General features: G+C 44.0%; 1 protein-coding gene across 1 annotated transcript in view; it reads left to right on the forward strand.

Annotated features, from left to right (window-relative positions):
• Nucleotides 1-1,143: 1,143 nt before the first annotated feature.
• Nucleotides 1,144-22,462, forward strand: part of TRABD (TraB domain containing) — a 49,997-nt gene continuing 28,678 nt past the window's right edge. Inside the window, exons 1-3 of the mRNA XM_060244804.1 lie at nucleotides 1,144-1,204; nucleotides 15,999-16,055; nucleotides 21,455-21,533. Coding sequence (XP_060100787.1) covers nucleotides 16,032-16,055; nucleotides 21,455-21,533 — 103 coding nt within the window. The 5' untranslated portion in view covers nucleotides 1,144-1,204; nucleotides 15,999-16,031. The remainder of the gene's footprint in view (nucleotides 1,205-15,998; nucleotides 16,056-21,454; nucleotides 21,534-22,462) is intronic.

The following is a 22,462-nucleotide window of genomic DNA, read 5'->3' on the forward strand; positions in this document are numbered from 1 at the left end:
GCACCAAATTTTCAGTACAGCATCTAGTGCCTCTCCCCAAAGTATACCCCAAGTTTCAAAACGATTTGACCAGGGGGTCCAATTCTATGAGCCCCAAAAGAAGGTTTCCCTATCCTTCATTATTTCCTATGGAAGGAAGGCATTGAAAAGGTGCCATCCCTTTAAAAGTGATGGCCAGAACTCCCTTTGGAGTGCAATGATGCTTGTCACAGCCTTGATCTTGGCCCCACCCCAATGTCTCCTGGCTCCACCCCCAAAGTCTCCTGGCTCCGCCCCCCCCCCAAAGTCCCCAGATATTTTTTGAATTGGACTTGGCAACCCTACGTGAAGATCGATCCCCTGAACGTTTGCTCGGAAACAAATCCCAACTCTTCTCATGGTACAGAGAATTGCAGTCTTCGAACAGTGTCCGCCCGCCCGCGTTCCGCCTGTCATCAGGACGCTTCCTTACGCAAAGCATTTTCACTTCACCGGGACTAAGACTTCCTCAATAGGGCTTCCAAGTAAATGTGCAAAGGATCGGCTTGAACAGGCATCTGAGGAAGCGTGGATGTACACGAAAGCTTAGACTCAGCATTACACTTTGCTGGTCTTAAAGGTGCCACTGGACTGAAACTTTGTTCAGGCAGCAAAGTGGTTGGAGATCTAGGAGACTAGACATTAGAGAGGGGAGGAAACTGCAGAAGCTTAGGAAGCAGAGGTCCTCTCTAACAGGTCTTTGAGATCCGTTCCAGTCACAACCTGCACAACAGGCAACTAAAGATCGCCCAGCCAATCGCACCTTTTCCAGTCTCAGCACTGGAACCTGCAAGATACGAAACCACCAAACCCAACCTCTCCCATCCTGGGCGGGCAGAGTCAAGGCTCGGGCGCCAAACTGCACATGCGCTCGGCTCTGGCACCTTGGGAGTCGTAGTTTCTCTTTCCTCCTGCCCTAGTCAGGCAAGGGGGGAAAGCAGGAAGCCGGGCTGAACTACAATGCCCAGAAGGCGTCGCGGCGTTCCATCCACCCTCCCCATATGAATGACTAATACAACATGTTGTCAGGCTAATGTGCTGCGAGTATTTCAGAGGTTTCTCTTCCCTTTGGGGCTTTTCCCCCCCTTCTCTTCGCCGCAAAGCTCTTCCCCGGACCGGCTGAGAGTTTCAGTAGAGCCTGAAGCTGAAAACAGTCCCCTGCGCAGGGAGCAGCAGAGCTTGCAAAGTAAGTCGGAGGCGGGGGTGGGGGCGTTCTTTTTATTTCCTGCTTGGTTGAGCAGGGAGCACGGAGTTGATCCAAGGGGGGGGGGGGGGGGGTCGTTGCTGTTGCACTGCGTGGCATGCTGAGGGTTGTCAGTTGCCCGAGTGCTGCAGCTGGGCAAAAGCAGTGGGGGCCCGTCTGTGGGGGGCAGGCAAGGAAGCCCCACCGGGAGCTTTCTCCAAAATGGCCAGTAGGATGTCAGGGAATGGAAACCAACGGGAGAGAAAAGACCTGGGGACCTCATAAGTCTTGACGCACGATTTGCTGGAGGGGGAAAAAAAGTTTCATGCGGAGATCAGTCGGTGTGGTTTGTGCCCCCTGCCCAAACTCCCTCCATCCACTCTCCAGCCTGCTCTGCCTACCTGGAAAAAGCCTTTTCAAAGGCTTGTGGTGCTTCAAAGACTATTGTGGTGTAAGTTTTTGCTCAGTCAATGCTCTTGGAAAAGTTTGCTCTTAGGTGTTTGTCCCATGAAGGGAGACTTTTTAAAAAAAAAAATGTTGTACATTAGTTTTTAAGGAAGAGTTCAGTAGCATTGGGGAGACTGCAATGAGAAAACTTTTCTCGGGCCTGCTTTAGTGCCTGCCTGCTGAAAACGACAAGTTCCGACGAGTTGTCGTGAGGACACGTCATTGCTCTTCTAATAATCTTTTCCCTCCCGGCAACCCCTTTCCAAGAAACGTGATTGTTTTGCCGGGCAATGGAAGGGTGGTTTGTACAGCTGGTGACTTGCCACGAAATAGGAACGCAGCTTTTCTGAACTTTAGCGTCACTTAGACCAGTGCCAGGCAATAGAAGGGTGGTTTGTACAGCTGGTGACTTGCCACGAAATAGGAACGCAGCTTTTCTGAACTTTAGCATCACTTAGACCAGTGCCAGGCAAGAGAAGGGTGGTTTGTACAGCTGGTGACTTGCCACGAAATATGAACGCAGCTTTTCTGAACTTTAGCATCACTTAGACCAGTGCCAGGCAATGGAAGGGTGGTTTGTGCAGCTGGTGACTTACCACTAAATAGGAACGCAGCTTTTCTGAACTTTAGCATCACTTAGACCAGTGCCAGGCAATAGAAGGGTGGTTTGTACAGCTGGTGACTTGACACTAAATATGAACGCAGCTTTTCCGAACTTTAGCATCACTTAGACCAGTGCCAGGCAATGGAAGGGTGGTTTGTACAGCTGGTGACTTACCACGAAATAGGAACGCAGCTTTTCTGAACTTTAGCATCACTTAGACCAGTGCCAGGCAATGGAAGGGTGGTTTGTACAGCTGGTGACTTACCACGAAATAGGAACGCAGCTTTTCTGAACTTTAGCATCACTTAGACCAGTGCCAGGCAAGAGAAGGGTGATTTGTACAGCTGGTGACTTGCCACTAAATAGGAACGCAGCTTTTCTGAACTTTAGCATCACTTAGACCAGTGCCAGGCAATAGAAGGGTGGTTTGTACAGCTGGTGACTTACCACTAAATAGAAACGCAGCTTTTCTGAACTTTAGCATCACTTAGACCAGTGCCAGGCAATAGAAGCGTGGTTTGTACAGCTGGTGACTTACCACTAAATAGGAACGCAGCTTTTCTGAACTTTAGCATCACTTAGACCAGTGCCAGGCAAGAAAAGGGTGGTTTGTACAGCTGGTGACTTGCCACGAAATAGGAATGCAGCTTTTCTGAACTTTAGCATCACTTACACCAGTGCCCGGCAAGAGAAGGGTGGTTTGTACAGCTGGTGACTTACCACTAAATAGGAACGCAGCTTTTCTGAACTTTAGCATCACTTAGACCAGTGCCAGGCAATAGAAGGGTGGTTTGTACAGCTGGTGACTTGCCACTAAATAGGAACGCAGCTTTTCTGAACTTTAGCATCACTTAGACCAGTGCCAGGCAATAGAAGGGTGGTTTGTACAGCTGGTGACTTGCCACGAAATAGGAACGCAGCTTTTCTGAACTTTAGCATCACTTAGACCAGTGCACATGGGTTCAATTCCGTTTACCCTGTATGGATAATTCCTCTGGCAAGCAGTGTTCCTACTTATTCATGTGTATTAATTAGCATGGTGGGACTTGTAAACTGTTTAGAAAAGAGATTATTTGAATGGGCAGCCTTTATTGAAAACATGGAATAGCGTTTCCCTTTTTTTGTGTCAGTACCAATGTCAGGTCTGCAAAAAAGCCTAGGGCCTCATTCCTAACTCCATTTGCTATTTCTACTGAAAATAGTTTAACTGTTAAAAAAGTGCCACCATGCCTTTCGGGTGTTTGCTGAGAAATTGCAGCATTTGACAATTATGTTTTCTTAGCGAGTGCATGGCTCAAAATCGCTGTCGGTGCTGTGACTAAACAAGGAAACTATAAAGTGACTAGGTTGAAGTTCCATGTGTTCCAAATCCCACAGCAATGCGCTATCATGTCTAAAAGTTGGTTTTTACCTCCATTGCAAATGTATAGTTGGTTCAGGATGTGGACCAATTTGAACTGACTACAGAAGCCTTCTACAAGGCAAACTACAGTATCTTTAACTTGTAATACATTTCCATTTGGATTTCCATCATGGGTGCTAAACTCCGTTGAACTGACAATAGAGGTTTCCATGTAGTGGCAATAATGAATGAACAGATCCTGAAAGCATGATCTTTATTGGAAGTAAATCCCACTGAGTTCAATGGGGCTTTTTTTTTAGTGAGCAAGTGTAGGACTTCACTGGTAAATTGTTTTAGGGTCCTTGACTAGCCTACTGACCACTCAAAGTGGTAGTTTGTCACCATATCTAATGGCTGAGTCTAACTGAAGGTTGTTGTTTTGATCAGCCAAGAATGGAATGATGTGCTAGCCAGCCACAGCCATTGGACACAGTGGAAGCCACAGATGTCTGTGCCTTATAAGTGGCTGATGGGTTCGTTTGGAAGCCAAGTTAACTTTACTTGCCAGCCTGCTGTATGGAAACCCCGCAACACAGGGGTCACAAAATATTCCACATCCCCGTGAGTGGACACCAGAAATTCACAGGACTAAAAAACGTTCCAAGTTCTTAGCCATAATCATAACCTTCTTTTCATTTTACTTTTGTTCGTTTTCTTGCACAAAATTAATCTTAGGCTATGCTTTACTCAAAAGCCACAGTTTGGCCATTCATGCTGTATTGTTTAAGATTCCGCATATTATATTGATCAGCATGTTTGCAAGACGTGTCTGTGTTGTATATTGTACACTGTATGCTGTACAACGTGCTTCCATTGGCCTGTACTCCCTGCCACTGTGCAAATAGTGAAAAAAATGGTATCTACCTCACCTATTATGGGATATACATCTAGCGTTCACATTCAAGCTATAATGTTTGGTCTTCGCTCTCTTTGCATCATAAATTTATTTAGGAAAAGAATTGAAGTTCAGCGGGTTTCACAATAACTGGTATCTACCTCACCTATTATGGGATATACATCTAGCGTTCACATTCAAGCTAGAATGTTTGGTCTTCGCTCTCTTTGCATCATAAATTTATTTAGGAAAAGAATTGAAGTTCAGCGGGTTTCACAATAACTGGCAAGCACATAAAATGAATACATCATGGTTGTGCTGAGCTGGAAAGATCAGCCAGATTGATGGGAAGGAGGCTTCTGAGGCCAAGAAGTTGGTCTGATTCTCTCACTTACATTGGCGTATGTCAAATGCTTGGCATGCACTGGGTGTAAAACTGGTGTGACTGGTAGGACAACTAAATGGCTCTTTATTATCTTTGTGGATTTAATGTCTCAGAAAATAGACTTGAAAGCTAAAGCTTCGTGGTACATCATGTTCCAAGGGAGTGTTATTACTGAGGCTTATCCGTAGGTCATGGTTCCCCAGTGTAATGCCCATAGGCATTATGGCGCCCACCATTACTTTCCCTAGTGTTTGCCAAGCTTTTCAGAAACTGAGTGGAGCCATTGTAAGTTAGGGCTTTCCTCATTCAAATGAAAAGCCACAGCCACTGGAGAAATCAGGAGGACTGATAAGGCACTTTTTTTTTCTTAACCGGTATGTCGTTCCATTTTCTTTTCAGGCTTCCCTTCTTTTTATTCCCCTCCCCAGCCTTTTTTGCCCTCAGGCTTTCCATTTTTTTTATTCCATCTTCTCTTCACTTCCTCCCCTCTATTGGCTTTTTGTGTTTTAATTTGCAAAGGGAGAAGAAGAAGAAGATGATGATGATGATATTGGATTTATATCCCGCTCTCCACTCTGCATCTCAGAGTCTCAGAGCGGCTCACCATCTCCTTTATCTTCCTCCCCCATAACAGACACCCTGTGAGGTGGGTGTGGCTGAGAGGACTCTCACAGCAGCTGCCCTTTCAAGGACAACCTCTGCCAGAGCTATGGCTGACCCAAGGCCATTCCAGCAGGTGCAAGTGGAGGAGTGGGGAATCAAACCTGGTTCTCCCAGATAAGAGTCCGCACACTTAACCACTACACCAAACTGACTCTCTAACTGGAGATACTGCGTTTGTCTCCTGTGACAACCATTTTGGAATGGTGCTCACCATTCCCTCTCAAAATTATCGGTTTTAGATCTGCTGGTAAAAAAATGGATCCTGTTATGATTTTTTTTTTTTTTTAGGTAATGGTCATTGAAGTGTGTGATAAAAAGTAACCCAGCCTGTGAGATTCCCAGATTTCTTTCATGATGTATAAAATCAGGAATCAAGATTCTGGGCATATGATAGGGCAAGTTAGTCATGCTTGCCTGGAAAATTCTGATGTATTTGGGGAATTAAAACAAGGCATCAGATTACAGCAGTTTGATTCTGCTATCATTTATTCCTAAAAGTGTCCTAGAAATCTCAGCATACTACGATCTCTGGTCATTTTTAAAAGTCATAGGAAGATGTAGGTGGAAAGTCAAACATTTCAGTTGCAAAAATGAGTTGTATCTACAGGACGTTGGATAAAAATGGAACTACTTGAAGGATACATTGCTCTGGAGTCACTTATATGAAACAATATTCTTTCATTCTGAGTTCATTAATCTAGGGTAATTGTTACCACCCACTCACCTGAACCCAGGTAGGAACTACATTTGCTTCAAGTAAATAAAGTTAAATAAAGAACTATGCACAAAAATGGATTACGTGTGCATACTTCCCTTCCTCTATGCAATAACCAAGGCCTTTGTGCGCAAAGCCTTTTTAAAGTGAATTAAAGTTGTGTTTCTTGATTATCGGGGAGTGTAGGGGAAAGCTGGGGTCAGTCTTCCTAAACTCCCTTGCCAAACAACTGAAGTTCAGTTTAAAAAAGAAAAAAAACTTGTTGCTTTGTGTACAGTCTTGGACTGAAGCTTCTGATTCCTTCCTCAATGTCACAATTCATGTTCATGAGCTGCATAACTGAGGACAGAGAGTGTTGTTAGAGGGAATGACCTTTCATCCGTTTCTGTACACCCTGATAATAGTTACTCAGGTATCATTAAGATGGAGCGAACCTGTGTCTGAACAGGGCCTGTGGCTCACTGATTAAGCATCTATGTTGAATGCAGAAGATCCCCGGTTCAAATCCTGGGCATCTACAGTTAAAAGGAACAAGTAGTAGGTGAAAGACCAACTCTCCCTTATACTTGCTCTCCAGCTTCCTTAGGTCTTTATGCTTTTTGTGGCAAAATGCCCAATTATCTATCAGACCTAACCACTCCAAGTCATCGCAGGGCATTTATGTTGGCCAGACTAAACGCGTTTCCCTCCAAAGTTTTACAAGGGAGATATCAGCGAGTCCCTTTAGCCGACAGACTTTGCTCCTGTGGAGCGAATACCCCTGACTCAATCCAGCATATATTGCTTGATTGTTCTTTATACCATAACCTCCGTAAAGATTTATTTGGCAAGCTTTCTTTTTCTCCAGATTTGTCTATTCTGCCACCCTGTTATTATTTATTGAGTGATACTGAGGGGGTGGTTAGTGAGGCTGTGCCAAAATTTCTGGCTGACATCCTTAAATTTAATTCTGACCATGTTTGAATGTATCTGTAAGCTCGGTTTTATTTTGATTTTATCTCCAATGTTTAAATTTTTATATTCTGTGTATTTTTATCTGAATCTATTATGCCATTAAAGGTTTGGTATGGTATGGTATGGACCAATGTTTAAGACTCAGGGCTGTCAAAATCAGTTGTTATGAGGGCCAGATCTAACATAAATGTCACCTTGTTGAGCTAGGCCATGTGTGCCATAAAATGTAACACAAGGTACCAAGAGGTATAAAATGTATAAAGATAATTTCAGATGCCAAACAGCAATAGCAGGTTTGATTGAATTACCGTATTTTTCGCACCATAAGGCGCTCCGGAGGATAGGACGCACCTTCCTCCTGGGGGGCGATCCGCTGCCTCTGCCTCCGATCCGGCGCTTCCCCCGCGCCTGCCTGCCTGGCTCCAGCTTCTTCAGGCAAGCGCTGGGATCGCTCCACGTGGCACCAGCGCTTCGCAAGCGCCGGCTGCGGAGGGGGCAGCGTGCTTCCTCCTTGCCTGTGTGCCTAGCTTCAGCTGTGATGTTTAAAGCAAGCGCTGGGATCGCTCCCTCCCCCCTCCGATCCCAGCGCTTGCATTAAACATCACAGCTGAAGCTATCCCAGCTATCCCAGCACTTGCCTGAAGAAGATGGAGCCAGGCAGGCAGGCGCGGGGGAAGTGCCGGATCGGAGGAAGAGGCAGCAAATCCCCCCCCCCGAAGGTACGTACCTTCGGACCATAAGACGCACACACTTCCCCCCCACACACTTTTTTTTTGGGGGGGGAGTGTGTCTTATGGTCCGAAAAATACGGTAGGTGTGTTATCCAGAGAGATGGTAGGCATCGAGGGAAAGTAGCCATCACTGCAGTTTGAATTGATAGTGATAAAACACGGAGATTAAGTAGGCATCAAATATGGTCATGTATACCTTTCTGGATGCATGTATTCACTAAAAGAAGCTTTGAGAGATTGCTTTACCTTTTTTCTTCCAGCTTTTAGAGTGTTTCTTTTTGTGTTTGAAAAAAACAACATGTATGCTGGAAATCTAAAGTGCATCAGGTAGCAAAACTTTCTGTATCTGAATAAAAACTTAAGGAGTATCCTATTTTGAATATTCTAATAGACTGGGTGCCAGATAAGCTACGAGATAGAGGGCATTCCACAGGCAGGGCCTTTTCACTAAAAAAGCCACGTCACATGAAACATGAAATTGGTTTATACTGAATCAGACCCTTGGTCCATCAAAGTCAGTGTTGTTTACTCAGACTGGCAGCAGCTCTTCACGGTCGCAGGCAAAAGTCTTTCCTATCACCTACTGCCAAATCTTTTAACTAGAGATACTGGGGTTTTGAACCTGGGATCTTCTGCATGCCAAGCAGATGCTGTACCAATGTGCCACAGCCCCTCTCGCAGCCTGCTTTCCCGGACTAAATGTGGCTTGCCTGAACTCGGGGAGTGCCCCACCTGAGTTTTTCAGCAATTTTTTTTTTTGGAACTGTTTAATTTTTACCTCCGTTACAATTAAATCATGAAACTGCGGCATTAGGAGCAATGATTGACCAAAGGACAATAGGTATGAATAAAACCTCGAGCACGCTGAAGTCGTGTTTGAGTCGCATCCAATACTTGAGAATGAAATATTTGTCTGTAGGATGTATGAACATATGAAACATATGAAGCTGCCTTATACTGAATCAGACCCTTGGTCCATCAAAGTCAGTATTGTCTTCTCAGACTGGCAGCGGCTCTCCAGGGTCTCAAGCTGAGGTTTTTCACACCTATTTGCCTGGACCCTTTTTTGGAGATGCCGGGGATTGAACCTGGGACCTTCTGCTTCCCAAGCAGATGCTCTACCACTGAGCCACCATCCCTCCCCATGAACATATGAAGCTGCCTTATACTGAATCAGACCCTTGGTCCATCAAAGTCAGTATTGTCTTCTCAGACTGGCAGCGGCTCTCCAGGGTTTCAAGCTGAGGCTTTTCACACCTATTTGCCTGGACCCTTTTTTGGAGATGCCAGGGATTGAACCTGGGACCTTCTGCTTCCCAAGCAGATGCTCTACCACTGAGCCACCGTCCCTCCCCACTGTATGACTGCAGTGCCCCCAAAAGGCTGCTTCCTGAGTACTGCGTAAAATTAACTTCAACTTGATGCCAACCCAGATAAAACTAGCATCATAGTGGAGTGTTTCAAAATTAGCCCAAGTATGTTTGTGGAGCTGGTAGCCATCTGTAGAGCTTGGCTGTACAGTGAATAGGGAATTTATTTTAAGCTAAAAATCCAGCTTTCCCTGTTAAAAAAAAAAACTGCAGAAAAATGTTGAATATCCTTTTAATGTGTAATCAGCCTGGGTCTCTATTAAGTGCATGTGCATGCGTGTGTGCTTGCATCATTTACAGGAAGTGGCTTCATCAGTTGCTAGTGCTGATCTAGGCACGGTGCTTTATTGGTGTTCCCAAACTCATAGGTCCCTTTTCCAGCAGAGTGATGCCACAACTGTCATTTCTGAGAAAGTTCCTGTGATTCAGCTAGGAGTCACTGCTGTGACTGAATCCTTGTCAAACGGCTCTCTCGACTGTCTGCAGCAGTTCCTACTTTCAGTGTCTTCCAGCGACTGCGTATCCCTGTCGTTCTGCAATTGAGTGGAAAGTCAGAGACATTTCTGATATGTGAAGCCTTGGTTCAGGCACATGCAATATAACTTTGCTGAGCTTCACCTAAAACCTTTGGCAAGATTCGGGTAGCTCAAGGACATTGCACCCAAAATCGCTTATGTTCTATGATTTCAGAAAGCAGTGCTGTTTTCTAGCTTCAGGAATGAGTTCAATGATAGTGGACAATGGAGAGTACAACGTAATAATAGAAAATGCGCATGTAACAGAAAAAGAGACTAAATTAGTCTGTCTGGGGAAGTCTTCTTGCCACATACACTCACTGGCCAAACAGAAGGGAACTTGGTGTATGTGTTACAGAAAAAACTGCTAAGCAAGACCATCACAAAATTATATCCTAATAATATGCTATATTGCAAATATAATCATAAGAATAAGATTGGTTGACAGGGCTTTTTTTGAGCAGGAACGCAGTTCTGGCTGGCTTGGTGTCGGGGGGCTGTGGCCTAATATGCAAATAGTTCCTACTGGACTTTTTCTACAAAAAAAGCCCTGTGTGAAACAATGGTGATGTCAGGGGTGTGTGGCCTAATATGTAAATGAGTTCCTGCTGGACTTTTCTACAAAAACACCCTGGTTGGTGGTAAACAACCCATAAACAATAGTAACAATATCTGACAATATTATGTGCTCGCAGCCAGCAAAAGGCAAAACATATGAGTACAACTGCATAAATATCAAAGTTACACTGTTTCCCCCAAAGTAATTTTTGCCGATAACAATAAAGGTGTCCGTAGACCTCCAAGAAACAGTTCCGTGGTGCAGAGTGGTAAAGCTGCAGTACTGCAGTCCAAACTCTCTGCTCACGACTTGAGTTCGATCCTGGCGGGAACTGGGTTCAGGTAGTCGGCTCATGGTTGACTCAGCCTTCCATCCTTCCGAGGTCGGTAAAATGAGTCCCCAGCTTGCTGGGGGGAAAGTGTAGATGACTGGGGACGGCAATGGCAAACCACCCAGTAAAAAGTCTGCCTTGAAAACATCATGATGCGACATCACCCCAGAGTCGGAAAGCACAGGGGATTACCATATTTTTTTTAGACCTCCAGGAATTCTGACAAAGGGTTGACAGTGGAACAAATTCAGCTGCAGCAACAGAACAAATGCCTATTCTGGATAATTGATATAGACGTTTCAATGTATCTTCCTCAGTTCAAATGGCTGCTCCTATGGAATTGAAATACAAAGTCAGTACTCATATACAAATTATGTGTACAGGATACATATATAGTCAGAAAGCAAACTATTTTAAAAGCTATAAAAGATTTCAGGTTTTCACGGCTGGTAACATCATTAGGGTTTGTAGAATCTTTCGGGATCAAGTGCCGTGTTCTACTGGAGAAAGTTTTCCTTCCAGACGTTTCGTTCTCAGCTGCGGAGAACATCCTCAGTGGCGTTGCAGCCGGAGCAGGCGCTCCCACCTTCTTGGCTGCTGTGCATTGAGTGGGGCCAACCTACAAATAGCAGCTCTCCAGCAGCCCTGGCCCCACTCAATGCACAGCAGCCAAGAAGGTCTGAGCGCCTGCTCCGGCTGCAACGCCACTGAGGATGTTCTCCGCAGCCGAGAACGAAACGTCTGGAAGGAAAACTTTCTCCAGTAGAACACGGCACTTGATCCCGAAAGATTCTACAAACCCTAATAATATTTTAAAAGCACTCTTAAAAAAATAAGATTGGTTGGTAATGAACAACCCATAAACAGTAGTAACAATATCTGACACTTGAGTACAACTAAATAAATATCGAGGTTACACTGTTTCGTATTCTTATGATTATATTTGCGATATAGCATATTGTGATATTGACATCGGCTTTTGCATATAGTGGAGACTGAATGGTATGCTCTCTTAAATTTATAATCCTATGAGAGAAATAGAGAGTTTGAAAGCTGTCAGATGCTCAAGATTTTTGAACTTTGTGATACAAATTCTGGAAGGTATGTAGTTTGGTGTCACACGGACAATCACTTTGGTATATTTATAACAACAAGTGATTTTATGTTATGCAGCCTGAATGAAGCCTTGCACAAAAATGGGGTCTTTGCATCTGTAGACTTGTTAGCTCTTACAGCCTTGGCTGCTATTTTCATCGTAGCTACCTTCAGCCTTCTCTGGGAGTGGTTCTTGTATCAGCAGCATCTGTAACAGGAAGCATCCCTTCTTTTGAAATTTCATTGTGAAATTTCATTGTGATTCACTGTTGCATTGTGAATTTTCACTGTTCATTGTGAAATTTCATTGTGATTCACTGTTGCATTGTGAATCTTATCTATGGAATTGGATGGGATGGTTCCTTCTGTTTGTTACTACTAAGATTCCATGTATGTTATGACTTTTGCTTAATCTATAGCTAATAAGATAATTGCTTATATAAATGCTTAAAGTGTGTATGAGTTTGATATAGATTTCTTGGTATAATTTTTTTTTCCCTATATGGAGGCTTTGCCTGGTTTTTCACTTCTTTCTGTGTTTTCCTCTCGTGTTGCCAGATCTCCAGGTTAGGGTTGGGGTCACTCAGAGCTACAACTGCTCTCCAGATGGCAGAGATTAGCTTCCCTTGAAGTGGGGAGGGGGGGAGAGTGCATGCCTTCACTTGGATGGGTGGGAAGACAGCAAGGGTGGGGGGCACTCACGCAGATCCTCTTTCTAGAGCCCGTTGTAGTTTTCTTCGCAGTGGGCTTTATTACTAGTACAAAAGATGAATGTGAACTTGCACAGATTATTTTATTCTATAAAAAAGGTAAAATTGTCCCCTGTGCAAGCACCGGTCATTTCCGATTCTGGGATGACGTCGCATCAGGACATTTCCATGGCAGGCCTTTTACAGGGTGGTTTGCCATTGCCTTCCTCAGTCATCTACACTTTCCCCCCAGCAAGTTGAGTACTCATTTTACCGACCTTGGAAGGATGGAAGCTGAGTGAACCTTGAGCAGCTACCTGAACCCAGCTTCCGCCGGGATCGAACTCAGGTCGTGAGCAGAGCTTGGACTGCAGTACTGCAGCTTACCACTCTGCGCCGTGGGGTTTAATATCCTGGTTTTCTTCTGTGATTTTTAATTTAGAAGTAGTAGCAATGGCACGAAATAGATCAGAAGTTATAGTTTAATCAATATCTTCCTGTAAAATATTTTAGATTTGAATCCTTCATGTGAATCATTAAAACATCATTTTAAATGGCTTTTGCAACGCCGTGCAGCATGCGAATGAAGGCTGAGTGATGAGTTCAGCTATTTCCGGGTGGTGAACTTGTGCACCGCCCAGCTTTTCAAAGGCCATTTAAAATTTAAATGGTTTTGGCAAAGCCACACAGTGTCACCTCGATATTTATTTAGTTGTACTCAAGTGTCAGATATTGTTACTACTGTTTATGGGTTGTTCATTACCAACCAATCTTATTTTTTTAAGAGTGCTTTTAAAATATTATTAGGGTTTGTAGAATCTTTCGGGATCAAGTGCCGTGTTCTACTGGAGAAAGTTTTCCTTCCAGACGTTTCGTTCTCAGCTGTGGAGAACATCCTCAGAATTTGTATCACAAAGTTCAAAAATCTTGAGGATCTGACAGCTTTCAAACTCTCTATTTCTCTCATAGGATCTGTGTGTGCAACCCACCCCCTTTCCAGCTGCCCAAGGCACAAGAGGAAAGGGATGGGGACTCAGTGCGTCAAAGGGAGGTGAAGAAGAGGGAGGGGGGGTGAGAAGTGTGTTTGAGGTGGGAGGCGACACATGCCTAACACAATCAAGGATGGAACCCACATTGGCTGTATGCTGCGCCTTGACCTGCCGCTTGTTAGGAAGAAACAACAAGCAAGAAAAGAAATGGAGGGAGGATTGGGGGGGGTGGCATTGGGAGAGAAAGAGGGAAAAACTGACAGCATCATCCTAATGCATATACTTCTTTGAAGAAGTATTTTTTTATTATTTATTTATTTATTTATTCTATGATTTATATCCCGCCCTTCCCACCAAGTGGCTCAGGGCGGCTCACAACATAGAATCCCACATAAATATAGTTTAAACATTTAAGCCATTAAATAATTAAAACATTTAAAAACATTTAAAACATTAAGAGCAGCAGAAGTCTAATAGACCTACATTTATTTTCTTGTGCCAGTTAGTTATAGGCCAGCCGGAAGAGGGTTGTCTTACAGGCCCTGCGGAACTGGGCAAGGTCCCGCAGGGCCCTCACCTCTTCCGGCAGCTGGTTCCACCAGGAAGGGGCCACAACAAAAAAGGCCCGGTCCCTAGTAGATTTTAAGCGGGCTTCTTTTGGCCCGGGGATAACAAGGAGGTTTTGAGTTCCCGATCTCAGTACTCTCTGGGGAACATGTGGGGAAAGACGGTCCTTCAGGTAGGCAGGTCCTACAATTACTTTTGCAAAGTTGGGTGGTATGTGAGTGAACTTCACAGAAAACAGACAAGTGGAGAGCAGCAGCAACAAACATCTGAAAGAATTGCTTCCAGCTGAGATGCCACCCAGTGCAGAATTCAGGGCTTGTGTGTGTGTGTTTCTGTTTCTTTTTTACATATCCAGACTTTTTGGATCTCTGCAAATGGCCTGAAATTCTATGTCGGATCCCCTTTTTTTCTCTCCTGCTGGTGAAGGAAAGTCTTCACAAGTGAAAGTCGAATGAGAGCTGCTGCTCAACCTCTTTGTAAAAGCCATTTAATTTTTAAATTGATTTTTGCAAAGCCGGGCAGTGCACAAGTGAAGGCTGAACGGTGAGTTCACCCACCAGGAAGTGGGTGAAGTCTCTGCTCAGCCTTTGCTCATACGATGCATGGCTTTTGCAAGCCTGCCAGCCCATGGACCTCCTGGGATGGTCCATGGAGGTCTGTGTTGGTGGATGCACAGACTGGGCTCACAGATCACAAACTGGGTCCTGGTCCATAGAAAAAATTGGGCTATGGTCCAGTCAGGGCCCATCCTTAATTTTTAGTGCTGGAAATTTGTAGTGCTGAAAGCAATAATTTATGGGTGGTACAGTAATTCCTTTTGGAGAAAGAAAGTTCGCTACCTAAACTTGCTTGCCCCACTAGTGGTCACAGACATGCTTAACAGAGAGATCTTGATGTTGCTTGTGTGAGGGAGGAAAAACAACAATTATGGTTAAAGAAGAATTCTCATAAATGGGCTAACACAAGGAAGTGAGCAGTTTCCATTTGTTCTATAATGCTTTGTGCCCACTACATGGAACATTATCATTCTACAAGTTCCTCAAATGGCCATTGGAGTTTGCTTGGATTGTGGGTTATGAGAGAGAGTTTTACCGTAATATGTCACCAAATGTGATTAGAGCTGGAAGCAAATCTGGTAAGGATTTTCAGTCTTCCTGATACCACTTTCCTGTTAAAAAGTATTTAACATTTTAAAAAATAATTTAATTTCTTAATCTGTGTGATTAGACTGGTGGTGGCCATTCTTCGGGCCCAAAATATAAGTGAAAGCCACCTCACTGCACTGTACATATAATTTTGGAGTGCTTCTGCCACTGGTATTCTTTTTCACTAGCATGGAAGAGGCAGGCCTTTCTAACCCAGCTCAGGAATGTCACAAATTCCTGCTACCTCTGCCACAAGTTGACCCCACACATAGGTGGTCATCAAGTTATCTGGTTGCAAACAATTTGCTCTGTGGACAGTTCATTTCTTCAAACGTTTCATGCTTGGGACGGAGGGAGGCCTGTTGGTAGAAAATGGGCTTTGCAGCTGAGCCATTGTGCAAAGGAAGTGATTTATTTGCATTCTGTGTTTCTGAGGAGAATATTTCAAGAGGTGGAAGGAGTTGGAAGGACAAGGAATAGTTGAAAACTGGCTCAAGTATATGTGACCAACCTTACTATATCTGTACTGGCTTCTAGGCAAAATGCTCAACCTCATACATCACTGTTTTTTTCTTTTGGACAAATGCGTAACACTGGAACCCAAAGCCCCATGAGACAAAAAGCATAACCTGTCAGTGCCTCTATCTTCAATTGCAACACTTGTGCAGTTATAGGTTCGAAGCCAATTTCTTGTTTCTTGCTTTGTTTCGTTACTTCAGAAGAGTACTGGCTGTGTCTTTTTAAATGAATAATCGTTGTCAGTTGGGTATCTCATATCCTCCTTTCTGTACTGCTTCACAGGTCCTCTTTTGCCGTCGAAAGGACTTTCCAGCGATGCAGGGTGATCAGCCTCAGGAGGTAAAGTCTTGAAAGAGCAGCGAGCATCCAAAGTAGCCGGTAGAAAGAACCCCACCGATGTTTTGGTTCAGCAGCATTCCTAAAGGGTGTAGAAACCAAAAACCAATGTGTGCCATAACACACACTGAAAATTGTTTTATTGCCGCAGGCACTTCTTATGGGCAACAGTCAGATTTGTTATATTTGTGTGGGAGTGTGGCATCCTGCTTTATCCAAGCCATAGTATAGATCAGATTCTGAGCCTTCAGGATGAAGTTTTTTTCACTCCTCCTCCTAATTTGCTGACGTATTATCTCATTCATCAAATGGGAGGGTAAAAATTTCTTACGTCGCATTTTCTTGCTACCGTTGTCTGCTTGAGTGTTGAAAATCTTGCCGTAACAGGCAGAGGACAGAAATTTACCCCAGCAATACAGAAGCTATTAAGAGTGGTCCATCGAACCATCCAATAGGAGCTGGATGGAGGGAAAAGGTTAAGATCTGACAGATGGAGTAATAGACTTCAGTCCTTTGAGAATTGTGTATGTGTAACTGGGAATCCTCCTGGGATTCTGACCTGAAGGGGCCGTTCCATTGCTGCCACCACTGCCCCTGACGTGGACTCTGGTTACGTGGGACAGCCTCCTAACCTCCCTTCTATGCCACTAGGAACCCACCTTGGGGCTTCTCAGGGATCTCTGGGACTCCCCAGGAGAGTTGGCAACTGGTCATTTTATCATTCCTTCCTATGGGTTCCCCGACCCACTCCTCACATTTCTAAGCAGCTGAGGAAGCTAATGTGGCACAGAGGGACTTCACTCCTTCAACAGTTAAAATTTTTATTTAAAACTCACAACTATTTACAGGCATATCAGAAGTAAACGAAAGGAATAAAATAACACAGGCGGAAATGCTCCCTACTATAAACTCATGCCCTATCTAGATGGCATGCAGGGCAGACACGTTGCTTAGTTACACTTGTGTAAGCTGGTCAAACATATTCCTCAAATGGCCACCAACTCTGGCCCAGGAACAATGCTCTGTATGTTTCAATCTCCAGCTGATGACTCACTGGCTTCCTGACCAGAACTCAATAATATAAACAGCAGTTCCTGCCCAGGAACTGTCTCTATCTCTCTATCTCTCTCGCAGCATTCTGGGACATATCTCCTCTAACCTTGAGAGATTTCCTGCCCTCTCTAGAGAGTTGCCCTCAGATTACCGGTTACAGACAGGAGGGGAAGGGGGAAATGAGGAGGAGACTAGGCCAAGACGTACCTAAAGTTTGATAGTCTCATCCAACTCACAGACAGTTAAACCCACACACAAAATGTTGTTTCTCCACAGTCACAGTTTAAATTTTTCTGGTGTCTAGCAACACACTTTGATAAATACCATCAATGCATCTTAATTATACTTTTGCCTGTTATCCTCTATGAAGAATGCCCCCCCTCTCTCTCCATACTCAATAAATGAGCATGCAGAAGGGTTGTGTGCACCAGATCAGTTTTACACCTATATAATGGATTTTTATGTTGTGTTTTTTGTCTGAAGCCAGACATAGAGCCTGACCCAGACCAACCCACCTTGTTCTTGATGGGGGGTACAAGCTGCCAAGCACCACAGCCTGGCTGGTAGTCTGCCGCCACTCCTTTTACTGGTCGGGGGCTACGGGGGGTGGGGGGGGTGGGAAGAGAAACACTTCTGCCCTTACCAAGGTATCGAAGTAAAGAAATAAATTGTGCAAGCCAATATTCAAATTATTGAAATATACACACTAATCATTGAAATACATATAATATACAATAGAATTCACACCATACAATCAACAAGATTTGCACACAGTTCATAAACGTCCAGCACTCGACATAAATCACCGTATACACAAATCACTTTCCTCCAGGTCTCCCCCCCCCATTCAGAAATGCAGTCTAACTTTATAAGAACATAAGAGAAGCCATGTTGGATCAGGCCAATGGCCCATCCAGTCCAACACTCCATATCACACAGTGGCCAACCCCCCCCCCCCCCCCACAACCCAAGTGCCATCAGGAGGTTCATAAGTGGGGCTAGAAGCCCTTCCACTTTGCCCCCCCCCCCCAAGTACCAAGAATAAAGAGCATCACTGCCCCAGACAGACAGTTCCAACAATACGCTTTGGCTAATACCCACTGATGGACCTCTGCTCCATATGTTTATCCAATCCCCTCTTGAAGCTGGCTATGCTTGTAGCCACCGCCACCTCCTGTGGCAGTGAATTCCACATGTTAATTGTGAGAAAGGGGGAAAAGTCCTTCTTTCTCTACCTTCTGTATCCCATGCATAATCTTGTAAACCTCTATCATGTCACCCCTCAGTTGACATTTTTCCAAGCTAAAGAGCCCCAAGCGTTTTAACCTTTTTTTCAGAGGGAAAGTGTTCCAGTCCATTAATCATTCTAGTTGCCCTTTTCTGGACTTTTTCCAATGCTATAATATCTTTTTTGAGTGCAGTGACCAGAATTGTACACAGTATTCCAAATGAGACCGCACCATCGATTTATACAGGGGCATTATGATACTGGCTGATTTGTTTTCAGTTTCCTTCCTAATAATTCCCAGCATGGCGTTGACCTTTTCTGTTGCAGTCACACACTGTCTTGATATTTTCAGTGAGTTATCTGCCACGACCTCAAGATTTCTCTCTTGGTCAGTCTCTGCCAGTTCACACCCCATCAACTTGTATTTATAGCTGGGCTTTTGGCCCAAATGTGCATTACTTTGCACTTGGCCACATTGAACCTCATCTGCCACGTTGACGCCAACTCACCCAGCCTCACAATCCTCTCTGGTTCTCACCACCCTGAACAATTTAGTGTCATCTGCAAACTTGGCCACTTCACTACTTACTCCCAACTCCAAATCATTAATGAACAAGTTAAAGAGCATGAGACCCAGTACTGAGCCCTGTGGCACCCCGCTGTTTACCATCTTCCACTGCAAAAATTGCCCATTTGTTTCCTATTAATTAGCCAGTTTTTGATCCACAAGAGGAGTTGTCCTTTTACACCATGACTCTCGAGCTTACTAAAGAAGCCTTTGATGAGGAACTTTATCAGAAGCTTTCTGGAAGTCAAGGTAAACAACATCTATTAGGTCCCCCTTGTCCACATGTTTGTTCACCCCCTCAAAGAACTCTAACAGGTTAGTGAGGCAAGATCTTCTTTTACGGAACCCATGCTGAGTCTTCCTCAATATCTTGTGTTCATCAATGTGCCTACTCATGCTGTCTTTGATAATAGTTTCTACTAACTTTCCCGGTATTAAAGTCAGACTGACTGGCCTGTAATTTCCCGGATCTCCTCTGGAACCCTTTTTAAAGATGGGGGTGACATTTGCTACCTTCCAGTCCTCAGGAATGGAGGCAGATTTCAATGAAAGATTACATATTTTTGTCAGGAGTTCCACAAGTTCAACTTTGAGTTCTTTCAGAACTCTTGGGTTTATGCCGTCCGGGCCTGGTGACTTGTTAGTTTTTAATTTTTCTATCAGTTGTAGGACCTCCTCTCTTGTCACCTCAATCTGACTCAGGTCCTTCAACACCCCTTCCAAAATTAGCAGTTCTGGAGTGGGCAAACACTTCTCATCTTCCACAGTGAAGACAGAGGCAAAAAATGCATTCAGCTTCTCAGCCATTTTCCTATCCTCCTTCAGTAATCTTTCACTAGACTTCAGATATTGTATCCATAAGCCCAGTAGGAAATCCACTTCAATAGCTCTTATAAGAAATAAATCCAGGTTTCTTGGAATCCAGTGTAGCAATGTTCTTCCATAAGCTGCCAACGCAAAATCCTTCATGAACTGCCAAAGCAGCAGCACCCTGACACCTCTGCCGGCTTGTGACAGTGTTTCACATTCACAGCTTCCTCAAGGATTTTTCCTTAACAAACTATAACCAACTCATACATACACAAACCTCAGCTCAAAATACACATTCCTTATTCGGCACATGAGAGATTTGTGAATGTATGAGTTGGTTATAGTTTGTTAAGGAAAAATCCCTGAGGGAGCTGTGAATGTGAAACACTGTCACAAGCCGGCAGAGGTGTCAGGGTGGTGCTGCTATGGCAGCTCATGAAGGATTTTGCTTTGGCAGCTTATGGAAGAACATCGCTCCACTGGATTCCAAGCTACCTAGCTTTATTTCTTATAAGAGCTACTGAAGTGGATTTCCTACCGGGCTTATGGATACAACATCTGAAGTTGGACTGCATCTTTGAACTGAAAGAAGAAGAAAAAAAAGACCTGGAGGAAAATGATTTATATACACAGTGACTTATGTTAAGTGCTGGATTTTTATGAATTGTGTGTAAATCTTGTTGATCGTATATTATATGTATTTCTGTGATTAGTGTGTATATTTCAGTAATTTGAATATTGGCTTGCACAGTTTATTTCTTTACTTCAGTTGTTCCTGTGCGTTCCTTCCTTCTTTGCTTACCAAGGTATTAGCAACTTACAGCATCTGCAGTTTGCAGTCATGCCCAGTGTATGGCAGAAATGTGACCAAGGGTTATAAAACACTGAATCCTTAGAGAACTCTAACAAGCCAACATACAGCCTGGTGCTAAAATATTAAGGCTTTCATTTTAAAAGGAAATAATAGTTACATAATTAAGGCAAGTGAGCAAGAAAATAAAAACACAAAGAGCAAAAAGCTAACTAAACATCAAAGCATTTGGACAAAGTTACCATGCGGATTTGGCTCCTTGCATCTTCAACTGGACAGCATTTTAGGTATGGTCTGAGTCATGCAGTGTAGCAAAAGGGCAGGCTGCCCTCTGCCGTGCCGCAAGCACCGTCAGCACAAAGTTGTGGGTAATTAAGTGTTTCAACCCCCAAGAGCATTCTGGATTTGCCCACTGGGACTGCTCACGCATTACCTCGTCCCTCATTAGATGACTTGTCAAAATTACCTGATCAGAAGTTAGTTGAGGCTGCTGCAGTCAGGCCCAACCGTGATGATCACGTAATTGTAGCTGACAGTTGACAATGCGATAGCCAATAAGGTAAGTCCACATTAGCCTACTAGCAATTAGTCTTACCTTAGCAGGTGTGAGAGCCCTCCTTGCTAGTTCTTGAATGGCCCTCCCCTGCTGGACTAAACTTCAGCCAACAACACATAGGATTTGAAGCCTGATTTGGGGTTTTGGAACTCATGGAAAGCCGGGCCCAAAAAGGCTTTTTCTTGGCACCTTATAGGATAGATTTCCAGAGAGTGAAAAAAAATTGTAAGAGCTGCATACAGCTCAACTTTAGAGACTGTGTTAAACTGACCAATTCCTGTTTTTTTGTAAATTGATCAGTGTGAAGAAGAATGCAACAAAAAAAAATGATTAAAATTCTCTCCATCCCGTTCTCTTCCCCCCTCCCCCAATATAGGCTGCTGTAGAACCAGCGTCTTCAACTGATGCCCAAGGAGATGGACCGAAAGATGCTTCAGACATAGCACCAGCTATTTGTATGTTCTTAGCCTGGTTGTTCGAAAGTTACAGTTTTACACTGTGTAATAACAATCACTTGGTTAAAAGTAGTCGTTTGGATGAAGGGCTATGCTAGAAATGTTCAGTGGCTGCAAATCTGCGACCTGATCTGTGCAGGCATCAGAATGAGGTGGTAGAATATTGAGAAGGAAGGATGAATTTCACCATTTCAGACAGCTGGTGGTAGATTGCAGTACTGAATGCTTCTTTACATAAATAACTCGCTGCAAATGGAAGACTAATAGAGCAAGGGGAATGGCTAAGTCCCTTTTCTTTGCTTGTGTGTTGGTTTTCTGTTTGTGATGACTTCTAAATAAAGGGGGACGTTCCAAATTGCGGTCCTCAGTGTGCAGTTGGAAGCGATGCCACTCATTAATGCCACCTTATTATTTTCCTTGTGTAAATCAAGGCTGTGTGTGAGGAGAATGTTTTGAATGCTTACCAGTCTCCTGGTTACTAGAAAATGAGCAGAACGGGAATGGGTAGACTTTTTTTTCCCCTAGTGTTTGTTTGTATGTGTGTGCTTTTCTTTACTTATTTACTTCATTTATACTCTGTCTCCCCCATGGAGACTCAAAGCAGCTTATCTTGTTCTGCAGTTCTCCATTTTGTCTTCACAACAAGCCTGTGAGGTAGGGTAGGCTGAGAATATGTGACTACCCCAAGGTCACCCAGCATGCTTCCGTAGCAGAATAGGGATTTGAACCCGGTTCTCCCGGATCCTAGTCCAACACTAACTACTGTGTTATACTGGGAGATGGTTCAATTGTGGGGTAGCCCAGTCTTAAAGCTTGACATGATCCAGCCTATGTATGTAGACCAGGCCCGAGGCTAGTGATCATTCATACGAAATCAATGGCCATGAGGCAGGGTTTAGCTCCCATTCCCTAAAGAAATTAGCCCTTAC

This window comes from Heteronotia binoei, chromosome 8 (genome assembly GCF_032191835.1).
Source record: "Heteronotia binoei isolate CCM8104 ecotype False Entrance Well chromosome 8, APGP_CSIRO_Hbin_v1, whole genome shotgun sequence".
Taxonomy (NCBI): Eukaryota; Metazoa; Chordata; class Lepidosauria; order Squamata; family Gekkonidae; genus Heteronotia; species Heteronotia binoei.